The sequence below is a fragment of the Macrobrachium nipponense genome, chromosome 31 (assembly GCF_015104395.2).
Source record: "Macrobrachium nipponense isolate FS-2020 chromosome 31, ASM1510439v2, whole genome shotgun sequence".
NCBI classification, from domain to species: Eukaryota; Metazoa; Arthropoda; class Malacostraca; order Decapoda; family Palaemonidae; genus Macrobrachium; species Macrobrachium nipponense.
The window spans coordinates 42,802,064-42,827,234 of record NC_061093.1 but is presented as its reverse complement, the minus strand read 5'-3'; the positions used below and the strand labels follow the sequence as shown (position 1 = coordinate 42,827,234).

The 25,171-nt window shown below is 34.8% G+C and overlaps 1 protein-coding gene across 1 annotated transcript in view; it reads right to left on the bottom strand.

The window, feature by feature from the left end:
• Nucleotides 1-13,789: 13,789 nt before the first annotated feature.
• Nucleotides 13,790-25,171, bottom strand: part of LOC135206827 (uncharacterized) — a 38,913-nt gene continuing 27,531 nt past the window's right edge. The window contains exons 4-6 of the mRNA XM_064238318.1: nt 23,182-23,420; nt 18,884-19,049; nt 13,790-15,171 (exon numbers count right to left, since the gene is read on the bottom strand). Coding sequence (XP_064094388.1) covers nt 14,941-15,171; nt 18,884-19,049; nt 23,182-23,420 — 636 coding nt within the window. The 3' untranslated portion in view covers nt 13,790-14,940. The remainder of the gene's footprint in view (nt 15,172-18,883; nt 19,050-23,181; nt 23,421-25,171) is intronic.

The window sequence follows — 25,171 nt, the reverse complement described above, 5'->3', positions numbered from 1 at the left end:
TAGATTGCTGCGGTGCTCCCTGAGGAACACTGGACACCTCCGGCCTGAGTATTGACGACTCTTCGTTAAAACACTGGCTTGTCCAAGAAGGAAGTGTCCAAGAACACTACTACTATTTCCTTCTGGCTGCATGGGCATACTTGACTGCTTAAGTAGACAACACCGATACCCCTAAACCAAGAGCCCACAATATCAGGAGCATCACCTCTACCCTCGCATTCCAGAAGAATCTGTTGATTCACCAGGTACTACTGAAGGCAAGGGGTGTGGTTGAGGCAAACCACCTTCACCTCCTTCTATCTACGGGATGTTGCACACAAGTCCTTCGACACTTTTTTCCAAGGGACCTGTGGTGGCTGTTTAACAAGTTGAGTAAGCTTACCTGGCTCCTCAAACAGGACAGTTAGCATCTCACAATTAGAAGGTTTGTTGCAGATGAGAGTATGAATGTGGATGACTGGCTCCCTTCTCCTCTTCCCCCGGGCAGAGAGCAGAATGGCAATCACATGGTGGAACTGCCTATGATGCAGGTAAGTGACGTAACAGACTATCCATTCAGTTGTCTTAGACAACAGAAGCATCCACTTTACTCTTGCAAGGGAAGAAAAGTGGGTCCCAGACAATAAGACGAACCCACTACTTGTTTTTGGCCTACTGTCATAGCCTGTTAGATTTATCCAGCTTTCTTTTCTATGAAACGGTCTTGCCCTCGATAATTGGAGGGAAACCCAGAAGTTGGATTTGCCCTTGATAGTTGGAGGGAAGCCCAGAAGTTGGACAATTCATCAGAGGCAAAATTCATCCCCTTGCTCTTATGACAGGGTTTGAATTAAGGTGAGCGAGCTCAAGTCACCTCATGTATCAGAATCCTCCCTCAAATTATAAGTCGTCCAAATGTAAAAGACTGATGATTTTTATACCATGTAGGAGCAAATAAAAATTTTTTAAAGTAAATTTTATTTTTACTAACTATACAACCTGAGGTCCTTTACACATTAGGCCCACCTCATGCTACCCCTCATTCTACTTTTCCTGAGCCAAAGCAAAATGGTATGCGTATACCTGGGTGGGAGGAGCTCTCCACCTGGGTGGAACGTTCAAATACGAAACGACCTTGCTATAAAAAGTCTAGCGGGCGTTTCCAGTTTTGCTGAAGGTAACTCCTATGTAAATGACCTCAGGTTTGTATAGTTAAGAAAAATATAATATACCTTTAAAAACTGTAATCTTACCCAATTTGCTAACACTGTGACTTTATTCCAATCAGGTGTAAACATAAGTGCACATGTAAAATTACTGCTTGTACAATATATACTTATTTTTATTTATATAAAAATTATCCAACCCTATTCTTTTTATATACTACTGTGTTCAATCAATCTTAAAAAAATTTATTATTAGTAATGTTTGATATTTTAATGTTATTGTGGGAATATATCACACTAAAATATTATCAGAACAATTATCAAATTTTAAGTTTAGATACAGATGCTTCTCTACATATGATGGGGATTAATTCTAAGAAACCCTTTGTAAGTGAGAAAATTTTGTTGTTGTTGTTATTGTTGATAAAGCAACTCCACAAACCAAACATAAGCCAGCCTTACCTATAAAACATGCTCGGAAACACTTGCTGTAGGTAGGCAAAATAATCTACTAAGAAACATATTGTAACAACTTGTTTGGTAACCTGTACATATTGTGGTTTCTGTAATAATTTTTCTTGGTCTTTGGGTAGCCTACCTAAAATGTGCTTTAGACCACTAACCACCACCTAATGTGGGGTAAATTTACCTAAAACAAAGCAACATTATAATTAGATGGTAAATGCATGTTAATTGTAAAATATATTTCCAGCCAAAGTGGTTTTTTGACCAGTTACATTAGTAAGTCACACCAGTTCCAAAATATAGCAATTTGTGAAAGTAGAGTACCATGTCACCAAGGTAATTATTAGAACAAGGCTTTCTTTTAATCTTGTTTTTAATAAAAAGGAAAGATGCAAAGTATTGGGCAAGGCTCTTAATTAAACATTATGGGATGCAAAAATATAGTAACTGCTTTCAGTATGTATAGAAAATTTAACATTTGTAGTTGTGAAAGTTAAAATATGCATTTCTTTGCTCATGGTTGTTTACATTGGTGATCTTTACAGTGACCTGAGAGCACAGGGGCTTGAGTGGATGCTGCTGGCACCTGGCTTTGGGAGAATATGGTACTTTGCTGCATAATGGAGTGGGTAAATATGGAATTCAAAATCCTTTCAAATGTATGTATCATGTTACAACACTATACTGTCACTTTAGGGAATTGCAAGTCAAACTATGTAAGTAGAGGAGCATCTGTATACTTCAGAGAGCATAAAGCAGCTTTGTAAGCCTTAAAGCTTAGTGTACTAACTAGATTGTTTGACATTATAGACTAAACCTTTCTTTGGTTTTTTTTTTTTTTTTTTTTTTTGGATAAGCAGCCATACTGCCAATTTAATATGTTGATTTATCATATGAGGTAATTACCTAAAAAATCATAATACTGTTTCCATAGCAGGAAGAGTAAAAACAAACTAAATCCTGAGTACAATGAGTATGTGCAACAAGCCTTTAAAAATTATTGTACTACTGCAACAAACTGAAGGAAATGAGTGAAGTTTAGTTAAATATTTTATTTGGTATCCATATTCAGTCAGAAATGAGTCCTTTCATAATTAAGCATTTCTTGCATATTTAAATTGAATGTCATTTGATAGGCATGAATCACTATTTAATCTCCCTGTACCTCCCAACTTAAAACATTGAGGTTCTATGACAGTACTTTGGCAAGTTAAATATCACAGAACTTAACTGTATTTTTAAGTGACATAAAAAGGGCTTAAGTGACTTCAAATTCCAGAATAAAAAATATGGACATTTTTATCACAAAGATTTTGAAAAGTAAAGGCTCAAAGTAACTATTAATTTATAAAACAAATTTCACTGAACAGGAACCACTATCCATAATTGATGTATATTTATTTATTTCAAAGTCTTATTGCACAAAGAAATCATGGTCAGTCATGGGGACAACAGTAAAAGGACTATATATATTTCCAATAAGCGTATGTTGTATAGTGTATGCAAAGAAACAAATGATTGCATACTGATATATGAGATTAGTTACAATGTTAAGTCATAAAAAGTCCAATGTGGCATTTACAGAAATTCATACATTAAAATTATTTTGACATTTTTGGGCATCACATATAGTATATATATACGTATATATGCTGTAGTATATAGTTTATTCAGCTAACATCTAAACTTACTATCCTCAATAGCACAGGTTATATTGTAGGAATTTCCAAAGACAGAGTAGTGATATGTGATATTGAATATATGGTACACACTGCAATTCTTACAATAGCAAATATAAAAACTTAATATATCCTGCTGGGATGCTCATTGCAGAAAGATGAGAAATAAGTTTAATGAATGTGTACTGTACATAAAAACAGAAGTTGACTCTTATTAGTGAGAACAGTCATATCTCACCAATGAAAAGGTAATACATCAAAAGACAGATAATCTACAACTGCTGTAAGTATTGCACATAAGTAATAATTATCACCATTATAAATTTGGAAGCATACATATAACAAATATTTTCAATAATATAGCAATTAAAGTATCAGTGGAACCATTTAGTTTTACACTAGTGTACATACTTGGATACATAATTCAATAATTCATGTAACCAAGGAAATGAAGATCAGATCAAAAGAAAAATGGAATATAAAAAAGTATTTGTATTTCTTGTTTGTGATACTACCAGCACTCCTGTAGTATTCAAAAATTTGATACAGTAGATATAAAATAAGTCTACTTTAAAGAACAGCTTTGTTACATAATACAAAAACCTTAACATTACACACATTTTCAATTGCCCTTTTGACTACTATCCATAAGGTGCCTATCCCTTGGAGTATTCCAGATCTTAAATTTAGTTTCAAATGAGACCACGGGATGTCACTTTTGCTTTATTCCAGAGGGTGGAAACCTCCAATTACATCGAATGTGGTTTAATATTGTAAGCAAACTATGAAATGAATAGTTTTGTTGATTAAATGACAGAAGCAGAGAAGGCCAGTGATGCTCATCCTGCCGAAAACATGGATTGAGCATTTGCCTAGGCCTTGAACCCAACAAAAGTAATAGACATGGACTGATCTAGGTAAATCAATGGGTCTTTTACAGTGCCGACAATTCTGAGATAGTGCAGTATGATGGTCATCATAACCACCAAGCAAGGATCCACATAAGATAATCCCCTTCTCAGCCCAGGATGAAATAAGGTTGGGCTGAGTAATAAAAAAACAGGTGGATGCGAGATAGTGCCAATGCAATGTATACTGATTAAACTTGCACTGGGAAGAAGTCCTTAGCAGGTCTAGTCAGTAACTCACTCACACAATAATTATATGAAATGCCACGCTGTGCCTAATTGTTTCATGGTTTACTTAAGCAGTCCCCAGTTTACGGCTGAGGGTTCTGTCCGCGACAGCGTTCTGTAAGGCAAAATTCGGCGTAACCCAAAGCGTCCTAATTATAATGGGAACAAATAGCACTGGCGCCGTAAAGCAGGTAACAGTGCCATAAATCCACTTACGGCGCTGCCAAAAAATCAGGGTTAACTACGTAGTGATTCCAGCACCGTAAGTCCGGAACGATGTAACACGAACCTGATGTAACCCAGGGAACTGCTTGTACTTTGCTTGTTAAAATCAAATTTTGGAAATCTGCTCCAATGATTCTATGACTAGAAATAAGAATTGCTTTTATTCCCAGCTAGTAGTGTAATATAAAGTTTTTAATGGTCTTTTTCCTAACTAGATTGTTATTTGAAAGACTTTTCAATTGCGATACAAGCTACAACTAAAAATCTGTATTAAAACGTTCTATAATGTGCTGGGAAGTCCAAACAATCTTGTTAAAGGGCAGAAAAAGGTACCGAAACTCGCGTGATGAAGTGATAAAAAAAAAAATTCATATTGGATTAAAAGCCTGTTCAGTAAAAAATGCCGATGAAAATTACTGCAAAGAAACGGGCAAAGATAATATGTACTCTCCGCGGCAGCTTCTAAACAACCCCTCCCTAGTGTTCACATTGAAATTAAAGGTTCTTTCACAGCCAAACCAGCGGCTTAAGCCATGTGTACATGTAAAGTACAAAATAGCCTTTATGTAAAAGCCCATTACGTAAAAAAATTTGTAGGACAGTCCCAACTCGTTCCTTTGTATAAATTGGTACATATTTTTTGAGGATTAAACCTTCATAGGATGGAATTTGGTTATTAAGCAAAATTTACCAGAAGGAAAAATGATAAAACTTGAAAGGTAAAAAGATTGCGTATGATCTGTAGTCATATGTTAAGACTGAGTGTTTGTTAGCTACGAAAAATACAAATTGATTAAAAATTTGTCATATTAGCATTAATCTAATGGGAAGGCTTTTCATTTAAACTTGCCAGTTACAGTTTGGGAAGAAATTTCCTTAGTTTAGTACAGCATTGCAAATAATAATGAATTAATGAGGTTCAGTACCTGGGAAGATGGTGATTCTTGAAATTAGTACTTTTAAAAACTATAACTAAAGAGGAAAATTATAGTTTCACAAGACAAAAATTAATCATTTTTAAACAATATGAAATTGTCTATAAAATATGGAAAAAATTATTGAAGTACAGTTTCTCCATAAAAAAAATTAATCCCTGCAGGCAATATAAAATTGTATACAATATGAAAATAAAAAATTGTAAAAGAAAAGGTGCCCAAGTTCTCTTAGAATTCTATTACAAACAGTGACTTCACTTCATAAAATTTTTCAACAGCACTGTTGAAATGATATCTGAGGCTAGCTTTTATTTTATTTATTAACATACTATTGAAACAAAAAATTTGGAAAATCACAATAATTGAAAATTAATAAGTTCCAAATAAAAGCCATCATTCTTCAGTTCAGATGTATAAAATGAAAAATTATGGATGCATTGAAATTCATAGTTAAATTACCTCAATAAAATATTTACCATTTGACAAAACATACCTTACTTCTCTTCTAAATAATTTACCAAAGAAAAAGTTATGAAATTCCTTGTATACTGAAAGTTACATAAACCAAATTGTAAAATGTAACACAATTTCTGCAACTTGAAGCAAGTTCTGTTGTAGAGAAGCTTTCCTAACTACCCCCAGTTAATGTACCAAGTACATTTAGCTCATTAACTAATAATCCGCAGTAAAATTATTAACTATATACGAATTAAATCACTAGCCGTATAGAATGCACTGCAAATGCATAACTTAACAAATAGTTTCCTTCTGAATATTTTGATTCCACAGATTTTTTTTACATTTACATACATATAAATACATAATGGGTAATTATCCCATAGGAAGTAGTAGACAACATACCTCAATTGTAAACAAGGAATAGAAAAAAAAATTCGTATATTGAAGTACAACATGGTAAAATAATGCAAGCTAAATCCATTCCTTTACTGTTCTTGGATATTTTATTGTCGTAGTATAACTTAAAACCTCTTAGTTTTACAATAAAAATAATCTGGACAAATTAAGTTAATTGCAAAAACTTGTCCTGATGCCCATGCTTTTTGCTGAATTTTGTTTTAACTATTGGTAGTGAGACAGCCACATTGATATAGAGTTGAAAATTAGTATACAGTATTAAGAGAGCAGTTATTACCTGTATGTATAGGGTTTAGCTGGTGATAGATCGGGTATTGGGAAAGGGTGCAGGTGTGTTAACATAGGATATAAAGACTACTTATACATCTGTTCGTATTTGCCAACCTAAAAAGTACAGATTTTCTGGAAAATAAAGTTCCTCAGAAAAGAAAATTCTTTTCTTATCATATGATAAAAAAAATTAAAAACTTGCTCAATTATGTCCACAACAAAAGCTATGCAGAAAATTAAAAAACAAAATTACCCAATCTTTTTACCTCAGGCCAATAATTAACGGCAGCAAGTTATCATCTCTATAGTAGTTCTGGTAATTTTCATGGGAACAATGAGGACTGGCTTCTTTTTTTTTTAACCCCAGTGACTTACTGATAAAATAATAGCTTCTAGGAATTTCACAAAGGCATAGGTGAGTGGGACTTTGCATTTCAGGTAGATAGGTAGTAGGTCAATTATTTCATGTAGATGACACTGGATAGTTATTTTTTTTTTATTAGAAGAGGTTATTTCTCTAGCGTTGAAAAATACAGACCTAAAGGTAATTTTCACATACTTTTAAAGTGGATTTTTTCGATGAGCGGAAGATTTAACATTTCACCCCTGGTCATCGTGGTTAATATTTCTATGAGAGCTGGCTCAGCTCTCATTTGAAACCTAGTTTATTGGCTGACCTTTTAATATAAAACTATGTTTGAACTATATTTACCTCGTGCATTTTTATTTTTTTAAGAAAGAGAAGGAGTTCCTATTTTTGGGCCTGGTGGTGCCACCCCATGAAATAGATAGTTAACATCTTAACAAAAATTGGCTTGGTTTGCACGTAAAACTTAATGCTCCCTCTTTATACTGTCATTTTAAAAATTGAGTTAAAGGCAAATGTTTGCAAATTTTAATCAAAAGTGTTTAGACTGAGAGGATGGACTTAAATACCAGGCCCCCTTATGTTGCTAGTTCCTATTTTCACGGACTCTGATTTAGCTTTCAATTAATATAAAGTTGTTGCTTTAACTTCAAATAATTCACAATTTAAAAAAAAATACATTGCTGTGGACACCTCAAATTGTACAGTAAATGGGAACATATTTTTCAAGATGGCTAAACAAGACCACAGCAAAGATACCAAAAACTCACTTCAGTGATCCATCAGTTTTCACAGTATCAGCATAGGTTTCAAGTCCATTCCCTCTCAGTATTTCTGGGAATTGTGTTTACTCTATACCTTAATTGGATAGTCCAAATATTTAGACCAACTAGTTAGAACATGTATTTGGAGACAAAGTAATTTTTTGGTTGGGGGATGGTTAGCTGTCATGGATTCTTTTTAGTGATCAGTGATTTGTTGCAATTTCTCACTACAGTACTTAGTTTCATATGATTTATACCTGTTGTGATCAAGGGAGTCCATGGGACATATCAGTGATTGACATGCTTATAGTTGATGAATATTGCTATTTTCAGGTCTATGGTTGGTATGCATGGTTATTGTATATGAATTCAGTGACTGTAACAAATTGTCAGGTGGACAGGAATAAATAATCATCTTCATATATAGAATGAGTAAGCCTACTGCATGGTGGTATCCTTCACCTATCTATCATAACCTTTGTAGAATATTAATTTCACATAAAGAATGCACTCGAGACAATAGATTACCTTCTATACATGAATTGTAACAAGAATTATTATCATTTTTAAGAAGTTAAAAATGAGACCTATAAGTCACACTTCTAAAGGAAACGTGTAAAACCTGCCAACACACCTGCAAGACATGGAGTTTTAATACATTTTTAAATGATAATTGAGTTAGTTTAATTAGTCCCTTTTGTTAAGAACAAGGTCAAGTTAAAGAAGTTGGTAAGGTAAGTTGGAAAAGATGAATTGGAACATGAAAAGTAAATCTGAAAGCAATATAGCTGGGTCAAAAGAAGACTCAGAGAGCCTTTAGTACCATCTACAGTGTTCCATGCAAGGCAGACTGTAAGTAGCATTCATCAACAGGATATTTAATGGGGGAGTATTGAGTTATATACAAAATGAATGAAAATCAGGAAGGCTCAGGGCAGTTGATTACCACATGTACTTCACTCACCATCTTGAAAAACCTAAAGGTCATGTATAGTTCCAGACACCCAGCATATAGTCTGCATTTCACCCCTCTTCTATATCTGTGGCATTATCTATTGGGGAAAATTGGCTCCATTCATAATTCTAGATTTACTTGATATTTAGTAACAGGTAACTATTATTTGATAGGCTGTAAGGTTCTCTGTTTAAACCAGAATCTCATTCATTTTACATAATTATGACTTGTCAATCATACCCGTATGCAATTACTGTACTGCAATGTACTTCTTTACAACAGTTACAAATGCAAAAAATAGTAAAACATATAAAAATTCGTGGAATTAAATGTTTACCATGTTTTGTTATAATATTCTCCAACTAATGATCATGGTATGATAACCATTACAACTGTATGGAAATGCAATATTGTACTGGGAAGTTTTTATCTGAGAATGCACTTCTGACTTCTCTCTCTATAAAGAAAATAAAATAAATTAATTTTGTCCAAGCTAGTAAGAGGCAAAAACCTAAACAAAATATTACAACTAGTTTGGTAGCATTTTAGTTTTGTTACAGACCACAACCATGTCAACAGTGTTTTGTAAAATTAATGGATTGTTGTTTTCAGATTTCAATATATACAGAAAATGGCAGTGATTGTGGGTAAATGCAGTATGTACTGTAATACACAAATGTTAGCAGCATGACAGGTAATGCTATTACTGGATATGTGAAGCAACCTTTGGGAGTAAAATGGCTTCAATATATTTTGAGTCCATAATAGATATGGAATGTCTAAATGTGATTATGTATTCTGGACCAAAGGATATGAATACAAGGCCAAATAAAAGGATTACTGCTGAAGACCTGTACTCTTTAAGAGTGAGAAAAAATTAAGAATCTTTTCATTTAAAAATCATGAGATTTTTTGTTTTAAAGCATTAAATTTTTCATTTATTCAACAGCTCATTCCTCTCCTCAAAATTTCTTTCAAAATCATGAACTAAAAATCTCAAAGTGCAAAAACACTTGAGTTACAGCTACTAAAGAGAAAAAATAGACACCTTTTATAATCCATTGTTTCCATTTAAAATTTACTCCCAGCAATAGACTGTACTGACATTCATAATCTGTACATCAGCACATCATATACAGCTTCGCACACAACTGCTAGATATATCCCACCATTGTAGTAAATTCACACAAGCTATATTTTTTTTGTTAACCTTTATACTACAACAGCTAAATGAACTATTCTATTCTGTTACGACAAAGCATTTCACCAATCACTTAAAACATCCTTATTTTAACAGACAATAATGATCTTAAGTCATAGATAAATGCTCACTCAAAAATTTATTAAATTAAACAACTCACGGCATTGCCATCTTAATAAGGCAAAGTTTTTTATAACTAAACTTCATCTAAGAGAGGGTAGTACATACATAGCTTTTGTGGCAGATATATAACTTTATAAACTACTTGACAAAACCACTGACCATGAATTTTGCATCTAGTGAAACCTTAGCAACTCATAAAATTCTTAGGTTTTTTTTATTTAAATCAATGAGAGAATTAGAATTATCTGAAAATTTGTAGATTATATATATTAAATCAATATGATCACTTACCTTTATTTTGGATGTACAAAAAATTGCTCACAGCCAAATTTAAAAGATAACCTGTACTGCACTAACATATTTCACAAGTAAGGTTTGCAAAATATATTGACAAAAGTACAGTATCACAGAAGTAGCAACAATTTAAATTTTCATACAAAATCCCATGATATTTAAAAAACTTAAGAAATTAGAAAACTGCATTCAAAATTACAGTTGAACATTAGCCTGAGCAATATCAATGTTGGAATGAGACCATAATTAATCTGAATTTAATATTCAGTGATGTCTATTACACTGGCATAATTCTTGAATGCCCTGATTTTGAGGTGTATACACCTAATCATAACATTAACATTATAAATTGGGGTCTTTGAGGTGGTAAAACATACTCCCCATGTCCAAGAATGATGGTCTTTAATCTTGATTAAAAAGAAACAAAAAAAAAAAAAATATCCTTAGGTAGACAGATACCAGAAAGAATAGATGGCTAACTTTGTCCTACACAAGTCTATGGCTGCATGTAGTAAGACTAAAAATCCCTAAATCAATCAATTTAAGGGAAGTATCATTGATGGCACTAAAATATTCTTTATGTATTTGGCTTCTCTGAATAACTGCAGTGGATTAAAGTACTAAATGCCTGTAGAACAAACTGCATTGTTAGGTGTGGTAAGACCAGTGATCTAAAAATAATTTCTCCTGAAGTAAAATAAATATCAGAGAGCTTTAACCAACCAGGCAGACTTTGTATATTAGAACAAAATGTGTGTTCATCTCCACAGAAGTAGGAAATAAGCCCAGAAGATAGGTAGCACCAATAGGACAGTTACGATAAAGTTATACTGCCAAACTATTAAACACTTAATGGAAGGTGATCATCAGTTTGTGAAAAACTTCGTCCCCTTAACTGACTTTTGCCGTTTAAATGTCCCAGAATTGTGATCTTAGAAATCTATACCTCTCTGGGGCCTGAGGTGTGGGGGATGAGCACATCCTTGACTGGGTTCTCATACAGGATGAGTATATATGATGCTAGAGGCATTTTTAAATTTTCAAAAAGACCTTGTACAAAACGCTGACCTTTTAAAAATGATGTTTGGCCTTTGGGCTAAAGCTTAATTTCGAATTCCAACTCCAAAGGAGCACGAGGCAATACTATTTTAGTAAAACCTGAACATCACTGACCAAACAGCCTCTTTAAAATATATGATCAGTAGTTTAGCTTATGGCAAAACAGTTATACTTATTTTTATGAACATCCAATAATATAAAACTAAGTGAACAACCTACCTTGCTGCTGCTATTACTATTGTATGAGGAAAAAAATTACTTACTTCTTTATCTAATACCTTATTTACAGAAGAGCTTTTAGTACTATAATAATGGTGCTGTACTGAGAAGGTATAATAGGATTATATAACTATAATGGCTGCTTATATGGGCATCCTTCCAACTTCACTGCTATAGAGAAACAACAGAATTCTGGATTACATGGCACAATTAGAATGACAGAAAATATGAATGCATTTTCAACTGACATTTCCTTCCAAGTGCATTTTGTTACTCAGGATAACAATTAACACCTCTACTTTTTATCATTTGTACAATTTGTAGGCAGATTATGGATGCAAATGACATTAAATGACCAATCCAATGTCTCTAGCCTACCCAGCTTTAGAATAAACAAAGAAATAAATCTGGGGCCAGTGGAGGAAGTGATTGACGCATCTCTTAAAGTTATTATGTGTCACAAGAATATGAGCAAGGAAACCATTCCAATCTGACAGCAGTGGGAGAGAAAAACTTTAGTGGAATTCACAATTTAAAATTCCATATACGGAAGAAATTAATAGAAAATGCTGACTGCAGGAACAAGGAAGTAAATGGGATCCAGAGAAATAAGTTCAAAATGAGTTCATGTTGGGGATCACTAAGAATTCAAACAAGATCTCTTAATAAGACAACAGGTCTCATTCTAACAGAACCCCAGTGCTTAGTTGAAAGCTTTGCCCCCGTCTTGTCACTCATTACATTTTGAGGGCACTCAACCTGTAATTCCAGGGTCTGATTAAATGAAATGACTAGGAATGAATCCTATAAAGATATGATCCAAAGTGTAATTATAAACAAGGATAGGTAAGGGCATTGTGATGGTGCCAGATGACATACCACTGCCAACTCAGCGCCAGGACAACTCGCCACCGGCCAACTCAACAACAGGACAACTCGCCACCGGCCAAACTCAACAAACAGGACAAACACACCACTGCCAACTCAATGCCAGGACAAATAAACTTGTTAATGGTAGTTTTAAACATAAGCTTTTTAAAACGGAATAAAAGTAATTTATTAAGGAATAATTTTTTTTTTTTATATAAGTATGACTTAAATTTTAATTTACATTATAAATTTATGAAAAATTGTATGCAATTCTACTCTAATATTCAGTGAGAGATGATTGTGAAAAAGCAGTAACAATGCAAAATTTCAATCATCTCCCCTCACATGCTTCATCAATTAACCCCTCACCATAACCCAACTCGGCAATTATGAGTTTCGGAACAACAGTTTGCTTGTCAAAATTGTCAATAGCTTTGTCGAAAGTATTTAGACCATTTCAAACAATTCGTACAAAAGAATTCATAGCTTCATGCTGGTGTTGGACTGTCATAGTGTGCACATTTGAGGTTTATTTCCATTTTGCAGTAATAAATTTTGTTTTTTTGATTTTTTAAATTGATATCAAGTGAATAAATTATATATCAGCAACAACAACAAAAAAGGCTATTATTCATTATTTACTTTTTCGTAATGGCCAAGGAAAAAACAGTAGTCAGGCAATAAATAAAATAATATATACAAGCAAAAAGATAAATGAAGCACTTAATATATATCTTTTGAAGCACTTAATACATATCTTTAAGATTAATTGTATTATAAAATGAGATTCATCTATGCCATTTTATACAAAAGAACTACATTAATTTACTTGTAACATTGTACATATAAGCAATAAGGAGAAATGAAACTTATTACAAACCTTTGCGATTAATATTTACAATATGACAATTCTGTGTCTTTCTATATAAACACTGCATTAATTTATTGGTAAAAATCTGTACATAAAATATGATAAATATCTATGTGGGGGAAAACCTTTTTAAAAGGGGGGGGGGAATAACGATAAAGAATACTATATCTCTTCATAGTTTTTTAACTTTGTTTATAGTAGAAGTGATGGTCTTGTTGAGATCTCACGTCCTAAAAATGTCTGACAATGTTAAAAATTGATCCTTAATAAATTACTTGTATTTGGTTTTAAAAAGCCATTTTAAAATGACCATTAACAAGTTCATTTTATTCGTCTTGCATTGAGTTGGCCGGTGGCGAGTTGTCCTGGTGATGAGTCAGCAGCGCTGAGTTGTCACTTTTTATGAAATACAAGAAATTATAAAAAAAATGCCACTTTTTATACTATAACAGATTGAACCATGTGCCCTCTCTAAGACACTCTGGAGTATCTTGTACAGTCTAAGTAGACAGATGATAGGCACAGCCTGAGAGCATTAATTTAAACAGAATACAAAAAAATGAATATCTAAGGCTGAACTTTCGTTCTAATACAACAAAATTCAGTCCAATGTCCACAATAGAGAGTACATTAATACTGATATCAAATACTCACAGAATTAAAAACTGTGACGGCCATAAAATATTACGTACTTGCATAAAACACAGATGACAGTTTATACTCGGCTTAGAAAGTGAGTATTAAGCTGAAAGGTGTAAACATGGCACAAACAACATAACAACACATTATAGCAAAGGTAGGTAACAGTAATTTACATATTAAGTTAAAAAATAATAAAACCCATAAGTAACAAAAGTAATTAAGAGCAACAGTTGACAGGAAACTTGATCAAATTATTTTGATATTAAGAATGGGCACAGAGACCATAAACTGAGAATGAAGTGAAAGAATGTCTGAAAGTAAAAGACAACTTGACCCATTTTTAGCTACTCCACACTTCTGTTAATAAATCTGTCCAAACATATGGGTTTGTAGTTTTTGTTTAGATATCCTGTGTTTTCAGTACATTAGGCAATTCCCAGCACCATCAATCTAGATAACTTGAGATCTCTTTGCAATGTGTGAAAAACTAACATTATCTGTTACATGAAGTGTATTTCTATATTATGCTAATAAATGCCAACCAATATACAACTAATCCACCAATTCATGTAAAATTGTACTTTCAGATGAAAATTTTTATACAACTGTATACAACCTAAGTGTAATACACATCTTCAAAAATCACTTCTTATGAAACTAATTTAGGCATACTACACTGTTACCTGCTTTTAATAATTTTTCCAGCACTTCCTTTGTAATACTGAAAAAAAAAACTTTCAACATTCATAATTATGCTGTATAATGCAAACCATTGAAAAACATACCAACCTGAGGTTAAATAGATTACAACAATGAAAAATAGAAAAACAAGTGAAGAAAGCAATTATTCTGAAGCAATTTCTGGTTCACTTGGTTCGTCCTCTAGGCCTAATAATTGCTTGATTCGATAGATTGCTTTCTTACAACCAACATGTGCCTCTTGAGACACCATCGACAAACTCAAGAAACCATGAGGAAGACGATTCAGTATGTCAACTGTGACGGGAACTTTCAAATCTCTTAAAATTTTTGCCATTGTTATATCATCATCGAGACAAAAGTCATACTCAACAGTCTGAAAAAAAAAAAAGTGTTTGATAAAAAAATAAATAAATGATGTAGTATCTTTCATGTATCTTATTAATACATATACAAAACAAATAAAACAAATGAGAGCGAAGACATTTAGTTAATAAAATTTTATATTGATATTACCTGAAACTTTCACTTAGAAATATGTACAGGTTAAAGAAATTAGTACTACAGGTTAATAATATATTGTTAGAAAAAAAATAATCTCTCAGTACAAACCCACTTCTTCTATGTAGCCTAACTGTGCATCATATGTGATTTTCAGACATCATCAACTCATAAAAGCACCAGCTTAGGTAGGTAAGAACAAATATGCAAGTCCCAAGCAATCTGTGGTAGGTACTGATTAATTCTGAATGTAGTCTGATCCAGCTGTCAAAGAGCAGTGGGATCAGGCAGCAGCTACAAATTATACAAGTAATGGATTTGTATTGAAAAAATTTATTTTTCTTAAATTATATTTGTTTCACAACAAACCTATTACTTTTACATAATCTGAATAGCAACTTGAGCAAGAGGTATATTAAGCTGCTGATGACACCATGACAAGGCTACATACAAGTAATCTGAAGAGGAAAAGAGATCAGGATTTTGATTGAAACTTTTAATAATGGTTTAAAAAAAACATACAGTAGTAACTTATCCACTTATTAAATTTTGTAATGCCAAAGCATTAGATGTCAGGGTCTAACTATGTAATAGAGCTATTTGCTACATCAAGAAGAGGAAAACACAAGACGTAGAACTTCTTCTTGAAGGAGAGTACTTTCAAGGAAGAATTTAAGCAGCTCATGAGGGAAAAGAACTTACACTTGACATGTAGGTTTTTAATTTGGATCAGACCCCTCAATTCCAAAAGCAAGAGATATTTAAGATGATGATATTGCCAGGAAGAAAATAATTACCTGAGCCATGTCAACAGCCATACCATGTTAAAAGCTCCCCTCTTTGTATACCTTAGCCACAGAGGAAAAATGTCTTGATTCACCAAAGTGATCAAGCAAAGAAGGCAGCTGAGAGAATCTCCCAGAGAAACAGATGGTAACAAGAAGGAAATTCCCTTCACTTGGATACAGTGTTGGAATCAAGTATTGAGAAGGAGTGCACTATCCAGAACCTACAAAAGATTTAGTACCGTACTTGAGGAAAGAGGCAGAGAAAGTGTGAATCGGCCTAAAGGTGAAGCAGTTTACCTAATTCTGAAAAGGAAAAGACACTTGGTTCTCAATTAATCTTTGCTGGATAATCCCAAGTGGACGTGATAGACTTATCTTTCAATGCAATGATGGCTTTATTTTCAGTAGGTGCACTGCACAGCTGTGACTATCTCATTGCAGTTAAGTACTATGGCTCTGGCTGATACAGCATAATTTACTGTAGTTTTTCAACTTATTTAAATTTTTCATGCTCCTTGATTTTAATATCTAAAACTTTTTGATAAACTTGAACAGATTACAAAGTAACATAATACAGTATAGATTGACCAGCTGTGATTTGTAAAAGATTTCATGACCATGAGTGTCTCAGTGCCTGCAAATGGATGGGGCTACAGCTGGTGCAGTATTTCAAGATTTTGATAATACTGGATGCAGGCTTATGCAGTATTTTTTTTAATCTCAAGAGAAAAAACTAAACATCACAATGAGAAATATGATAAGTGGGAAACAACAATGTATTAAACAGCTACATTTCAAAAACATTAAACACAAACCTGACATACTAAATAGAACATGGTAAAGATAGAATATGTATTGCAAATAATAAAAATTTTGGTCCTCAAAACCTGAGAATGCTTTGCAAATTGTTATCATTAGTAAAATTACTTGCACGTTTGATTATGATATTCCTAATGTACGTAGTAAAGTTACCATTAATAGGAATGATTTTTTGTGATAATATATCTTTTATATTTTTGTATTTTTAAGGTAACTATGTATAACTTATACGTTTCATTCAGAAGTCATATACAGTAGTACCTCGAGATACGAAATTAATCCATTCCGAGGTGCCTTTCGTATCATGAGTTTTTCGTATCTTGGACCACATTTTACATGTAAAATGGCTAATCCGTTCCAAGCCCTCCAAAAACACCTCAGTAAATTTCATAATAAAGCTAAATTGACCTATAAACAATGAAATACTACAAACAATTTGGACATTCAATACTAAATTAAGAATAAAATGCAAAACCTGTAAATAAAGTGTATATTAGTGTACAAGAAATATTATTACTGTAACGTAAAATGTGGAAGCTTACCTTTCGAGTGAGGCTATCTCCGAAAGTGGCGGCAGAGGAGGAGGACAAACGGCAGATACGTACACTTAAACTTACGAAACACATTAAAAAATGTCAGAAAAAACAAACTAAACTTTACAAAACACATTGCCAAAACTATAACACTTAACTTTACAAAAAAAACTTAAAATAAAACTTATTTTGTCCACTTTTTTTTTTTTTGTTTATTTTACATTTCTTTTTACTTTTTTATAACTTTACGTAATTTCAATTTCTTCACCACCGAATGGATGCCAGTCCGTTTACGGAATTTTTCGAACCACCCATGAGAAGACTTGAACTCTCGGGTTGCTGTTGACGTCCCCTCTCCGCCGTCGTCTTCGGCTTGGGCAATCAAATTGCCGAAATTAGCGCTGGCCTTCTGGCAGATTGCCGTCTCGTTTATCGGTGTCGCCATCAATTTCTTTGTCCTCGATCCATACAAGAAGCAGCCTTTCCATTTCATTATGCACATGGCTCCTCGTGTTGGACAAAATAGTCACGCCCTTGGAAGGTGTAGCTGCTTTGATGGCTTCCTTCTGCTTAAGGATGGTGCCTATCGTCGACGGATTTCGGCCATATTCCTTAGCGATCACACTCAACCGCAAGCCAGCTTCATACTTTTTTATTATCTCCATCTTTGTCTCCATAGAAAGCATTCTCTTCTTTCTATGAACTTCAGCAACTTTCTTGGGACCCATGACTATATGTACTGTACGTAATTAAGTTACGTATGTAGTACGTATACCAATTAGGTTCTCACAACACGATAAAGTAACACAACGAAATCACTAACGAATTTACGTTACTAAACGAAATCGTTGGACCGAACAAATGCCGCATGCGTACGATAAAGATTCTGGTACGAGGTGGCTGGGGTAGGGACGCCAACACGTACGTACGTATAAGATGCATGAAGGGAGGGATGCTGTCCAATAGGAGAGAAGGATCTCATGGCTTGGCTAGCATCAGGAACCAATGGGAGAGCAGGAGGATGGTGGCGAGTCTACTAGAACTAAGATGGCGGCGCGAGTTTCAAAATTGTTATCGGGCGAATCTCGGACTTTCAGAAACCTTTCATATCTTGAAAACTTTTCGTATGTAGAGCAGTAAAATTTTTCGTGTCGGCTTTCGTATCTCGAGTTTTTTTCGTAAAAAAAAGTTGAGCTTTCGTATCTCGAGTGATACACTGTAGGTAGTACTTACAAAAATTCTGATCACTGTCATGAAAAGTTAACCTTTCTCTAGGATTAGGAAAGAAGCCTATGTAAAACGACTTCTGGCCACTTAGATGCACAGTAAATCTTTTAATTCAATTCTGGAAAAAAATTGCATTCTCTTCGGTGTCTAGAAGCATGAAACGTATAACTTAATTTATTACATACATAAGTTTTTACTGCATAAAGTGAAATGTACCAACCAAAAGAGCACATGGAGGGAACTTTGCAAGGACTTCCTTGGGAGCGTTAAGAGGGCTAAGATAATGATCATTAATCAGCTTCACACCAGTAAATTCTTCACTGAGACTGCAACGACTTCCTCTTCGCATGTTAGATGGGGACAAGAAAATCTCAGCCATCGATGGCCTGTAAAAAAATTAAATGTAACTTGTATGAATGATGACTAAAGGTGAAAAAAAGAAAAAAAATTTAATACAGTAACTTACCTAATTACCTTAACAGTATTCCAATATGATATCATTCTGAGATTTTTTCCAGTGACAACACTGACTTTTTAAAACTTACTGGTAAATATATTTAGGAGACAGGCCATTTCAGTATGTTTTTCTCATCATGGTTTTACTTAATTGACAAATGTCAGAAAAAAAAATGCTTGTACAGGCAGTCCCTGAGTTACGTTGTTCCGGAACTTACAGGGAGGGCTTGCCACGGGTCATTGTTAACCACAATTTTTCAGTGCCGTAATGGATTTACGGCGTCATTACCTGCTTCAACGGCACTGTAAGTCCTATTTATTCCTATAATAAAATTATGATGATTCAGGTTAAGGTAATTTCAGCTTACAGCCCTCTGCCGGGAACAGAACCCCCACCGTAACCTTGGGACAGCCTGTATGATAGCTTTTTAATGGTTCAGTTTTTGCTGTTGATTACTGCATAATTACAGTTTCACTTTCACATCTCAAGAATGTATGCAAAGAATATGGAGACTCATGCACAATGAAATAAGATTACATATTCTTAAAAGATTTTTTCATACATACACAATTACTTTATAAACACAGCCTATTTCTTGCATCTTAATAAAATCCTAAATACATAAATCCCCTTAAAAAAAAAGAGTTAGTGCTGTAATAGGCAAGTCTCCACATAAGCACTACCAATTAGCTTAAGAAGGCTGTGGTTAGGAAGCAAGCACGTACAGGGGGTCCTCGAGTTACGACGTTGATCCGTTCTTACGATGCATCGTAACACGAATTTCAGCGTAAGTCGGAACATTGAAAAATACCACATGATTTAATGTAAATACCTATTCAATAACAACGAGAGAACAATTCCTTACCTTTATTAGTTTGATTGGCTTGCACACTGGAGAGGAAGCTGCGGTGCTGGAGAGACTGGGGGAGGTTAGTGAAGAGAAAAAGAACCTCCAGAAGTTGCTGGAGATGCTGAGGCAGATGATCTTGAGGTGAGGCAGAACATACTAGTACTGGAGATGCTGAGGCAGGTGATTCTTGAGGTGAGGCAGAACATACTAGTGGAGATGTTGGGGCAGTGAGTCTTTAGGTGAGGCAGAACTACAGAAGGTGCTGGAGATACTGGGGCAGGTGAGTCTGGGTTAGCAGAACATTCAGAAGGTGAATGGATTAGCAGAGGCAGCTGAGGTAGAGGGTACAGGATCTCCTGCAGGGCCTCTCTACCTTCTTAAAATACTGCTCAGGTTAGTCTGAACAGAGAGCGACCTCTTTTCATCCAAGATCTCCTTGTAACACTGCATCAAATCCATGACGCCTCTGGAAACCCTAGTGAACCTGTCCAAGGTTGGGATCCTGAGCCCTCAAAAGTTCAAAAAGTTACAACGCTTGCTGCAACTCTGCAAAACCTCTTATCAAGTCCTGCCTTGTGAAAGCCTTAGGCTCTGGGTGCTTCTTCTTCTTCATCTATTATCTGCTTCTCCAGTTGTATCAGGTCCTCAGCAGATAACTCCTCGCCATGAGACTCCAGCAGCTCTGTAACATCATCAACCTCCATCTCCAAATTGATTTTCCCTTACTCAGGGCAACAACGTTCTTGACAACTAGCTGAACTGTGTCCTCAAACCCATGGAAATCATTCACAAATTGAGGACAAATTTTCTTCCAGACACCATTCAGTTTTGTTGCTTAACCTCCTCCCAGGAATTAGCAATGTTCTTTACAGCATCAAGGATGTTGTAGGATTTCCAAAGTCCTTCAGAGTCAAGTCCTTCTTGGTTTCAGTTGCCTGTAAAGCCATAGCAATTGTCCTTCGTAGGTAGTAGGCCTTGAACGAAGCAATCACTCCTTGGTCCATAGGCTGTAAAAGGGCCGTGGTATTAGGTGGAAGGTAAACCACCTTGACATTAGGGTTGAAGTCTCCCAGCTGGGAGGGTCGGGTGTCCAGGGGCATTGTCCAGCACTAGCAACACCTTAAAGGGGATACCCTTGGAGGCGCAATACCGCTCCACACTTGGAACAAAATGGTTTACGAACCAGTCCTCAAACACTGCAAGTGTCACCCATGCCTTCTTGTTTGGACTTCCAAATTACTGGTAGTTGACCCTTCCAAATGCCCTTGAGTGCCCTTGGATTTTCAGCCTGATACACCAACAAGGGCTTCAGTTTGAAGTCGCCAGCAGCATTACCCCCCAAGAAGTAAAGTTAGCCTCTCCTTGCTGGCTTTATGACCGGGTGCTGACTTCTCCTCCTTGGCGATGTAAGTGCGGTTAGGCATACGCTTCCAAAACAAACCTGTCTCGTCTACGTTAAACACTTGCTGAGCAGAATAACCCCCCTCCTTAATTATCTCAGACAACGCTTTAGGAAATTCACTCGCTGCTTTCTCATCCCCACTAGCAGCTTCACCTTGCAATTTAAGGTTATGGTAATTTGGCCCGAGCCTTAAATCGCATAAACCAACCCTACTAGCCACAAACTCTTCACTTTCATTCCCTCTTCCCCTTTCTTTTTCAACGCTTCAAACAATCTTTTCGCCTTCTCCTGAATCACCATAAGGCTGACTGGGATACGCCGTTGATTTTGGTCTTCCAACCAAAGCACCAATAACCTTTCCATTTCAATTATTAGACCACTACGCTGCTTAGTTATCACTGTCGCTTTCATAGGAGCAGATCCTTTCACGTTCAACGATGCGCTCTTTATCTTTGATAATGGTAGCAACGGTCGAACGGCTAAGGCCAAGCGAGCGGCCATGTTTGTTGGCGTTTCTCCCTTCTCGGATCGCTTTATAATGTCCACTTTAATTTCCATGGTGATGGCCTTTCTTTTCTTCGATGCAGCTACCATCAGAAGAGTCCGCCTTGCGCTTGGGAGCCATAACAAAGAGCAAAAAGTTACAAAAAACGATACACACGAGGGAGAGAGAGGCAGTGTAAACAACCAAAATGGCGTAGTGGGCGAGGACTGAGAGTAGCGAAGCGACGCCGTCCTCTCCCCCACAAAGCGTATTCTTCCGCCGTGCGCCTGGAATAGTTCGCGTTTGTTTTCGTTGCTTACGACGCTAAACCGCGTAAGACGGAACGACGCAAAATATTATTTTTATATTTTTATGGGGGCGCGTTCGTAACCACGAAACATCGTAAGTCGAGACAGCGTAACCCGAGGACTTACTGTACTATGATGTTCTGTAATTCGATTATATACTCATGCTGAAAGTTCAAAAACAACAACATAGAAATTTCTAAAGTTTTTGAGTGCTGACATGATACACCACAAATTGAAAATTCCACTATTTAATGGGAAGGCTCCTATATGTAGAGGGTGATAAGTAAAATAGATGGTGAAAAACAAAATGCATGAGATAACCTAAATGAGATTCAATTGAAAAAGTTAAAAAGGCCGAACACTTGACAGAAAAAATATTGCTACACTATCACACATTTTAACAGCAGGAACAAAAAAAAATAGTACTCATGAAGTGTAAGCAATCAAGCTTGTGAAATTGAAGCTTTAATGATCAGCTGCTTAAAAACATTAGTCAAAAGTCTAGCTTTAATTTCAAGTCAATGGTCCCTGTGGGCTTATTTCATATAAATTAGGGTTCGGGTTCTTCTGAATAATAATAATAACAATAATTATAATAAAAATATGGAAATAATTAAAATTTACATAATTTAACACCAGTCTAAAGTTGCCAAAACAAAACAATGTAATAAGCCACATGAAAAAATATATTCACAAATGTATAGAGGCAAAAAGACAATGCAAATAACTGGATCAAGTTACAGATTTACCAGAGCCTCTAGCAGGAAGCATTTGTTACACCTGCTAACAAGCTACAGAATAAATCTCACTTCATAAAGATTACCTGCATATAGATAATAAAGTACTGTTGCACATAATTCTTATTTTTTTTACAGCTTGTCCACATAATTCATTTTTTTTACAGCTTGTCTCTATATACAGTTATAAAATTGCTAAATTTCAAGAAGGTTGACTGATCACAAGCTAAAATAAATCCTTATAAAACATATAACTTTATAAAGCATATTAAATACATACCTTTTTCTAACTAGCTGTTCAGGTTCTGGTTGAGTTGGGGATGTTGGTGATGCATCAATTTCCTTTCTTTTAAATCCAATTGATGTGAGACCAGCAGATATCCCACTAACAACTGCATCTTTAGCTTTTCCTAACTTTGCTGTTATTCCTGCACTCACACTTGGAGCTTCAAACAGTACTGTCTCATCCTCCTGCTCACTCTCTTCACTGCCAGTACAAAGAATGGGTACCTTGCGGCCCTGACATAACAAAATAACTATACTATGATAACTGGTGTGTTAGTATTTTGGGATTAATGGAACTTAAAAAGCTTATTCTATAAAACTATATTGAGAATTTGCCCATATAAAAGTTTACTCAAACATTAATCGACTTTACCATGAAATGACTGTTGCCCTCCACTAACACTACATATTTCCTTTTTCAGTAATAAAGCCCACTTCAATCATTTTAGCTTTAAATTTTATATATATATATATATATATATATATATATATATATATATATATATATATATATATATATATATATATATATATATATATATATACTAGTATATATATATATATATATATATATATATATATATATATATATATATATATATATATATATATATATATATATATATATATATATATATATATACATATTAATCCAAATACTAATTATAAATCTATCATCTCTTGATCAGTTTTTGCCATGTAAACAAGCAATTATAGATATCATACTGGAATTACTTTTTCTTTTCAAGTAAAGGTCCATGAGATAAACAACCTAGCTGCCTTTTCTAAACAAGGCCCAAAGAAACAAGAAAACGGAAACAGGCGGATGAAAAAGGAGGCTGAACCATGAATTAATCAATCTGCCTCATAAAGGAAGAATGTTCAAATCCTAGAGGAACATAACAGGAAGGGAATTTGAAAGCTTTACAGAAGGCAAGAAACAGCCACTCAGCCATGTAATTTAAAGATTACTGATTTATACAAGATAAGTGAAGCATAATTAATTAAACAAGCTGTTTGGAAATTAGTGTAGCTATGTTTTGTTTATCAGTCTTTGAGATACAGTAGTTCTGTTCTACATGATAACTGTAAAAAGTTAGATGGTTTGAACATTCTCCTCTACTCCAATACTGACATATTTTCAATAATTTGTATTTTTCATAGCTAACATACCTGAGGTCTTAACATAGGATAAATTGCCTGGCACCAGCTGGAAACCAGTTAAAAACAATAAAAAAAAAACTGTAAATGCAAGGAATCTGGCATCCGATAACTAGCTGAGGTGGAAGCGAGTCAAGAGATCACGCTTAAACCTAGTGACACCTTAGTCTTTCTTCTAACCCAGGATGAAACATAAGAGGGGTGGCTAGAGGTGAGCAGTCAATGTTAAGACCTCAGGTTTGTTAGCTATGAAAAATACAAATTAATTAAAATTTTGTCATTTGTTCATACACAGAATAAACCTTCGGTCTTTACATTAGGATAAACTCAATCTTGGAGGGAGGTATGAGAATCCTGAACCGACTGGAGGTTCGGCACACATGATCATTGTTCTTAGAAATTAGGATTCTAAAGAAAAGGACCTAAGCCTTTGAGATGTTACATATGTGGATATCTAACACCCAGTCCAGTGTCCACTGGGTTTAAAGACAATGAAACATGTCCAGATTCATAGCATGTATGGAAGTCAAAAAGAACTGAGTATATCTCTTGAAGCAACAAACCATGTTAGCCACAAGAAATGGGTTTGTCACCAGCCCTCACTCCCCTTGCTGGAGATAGGAGTTGAAAAACTTAGACGAGCTATCAGGCCATGAATGGGACAAAGGTCAGTTGGTCCAACTGCCTGAAGAAACAAAGGATAAGATACTAGTTCAGGAATATTCCTGGAACTATTATCAATGACACCGGTTACCTTTCCAACTTGCTGAATCTGAGGAAATCATGCATCTGGAGCTCTGAGTTGCAGGTTCTTGAAGAGAAAC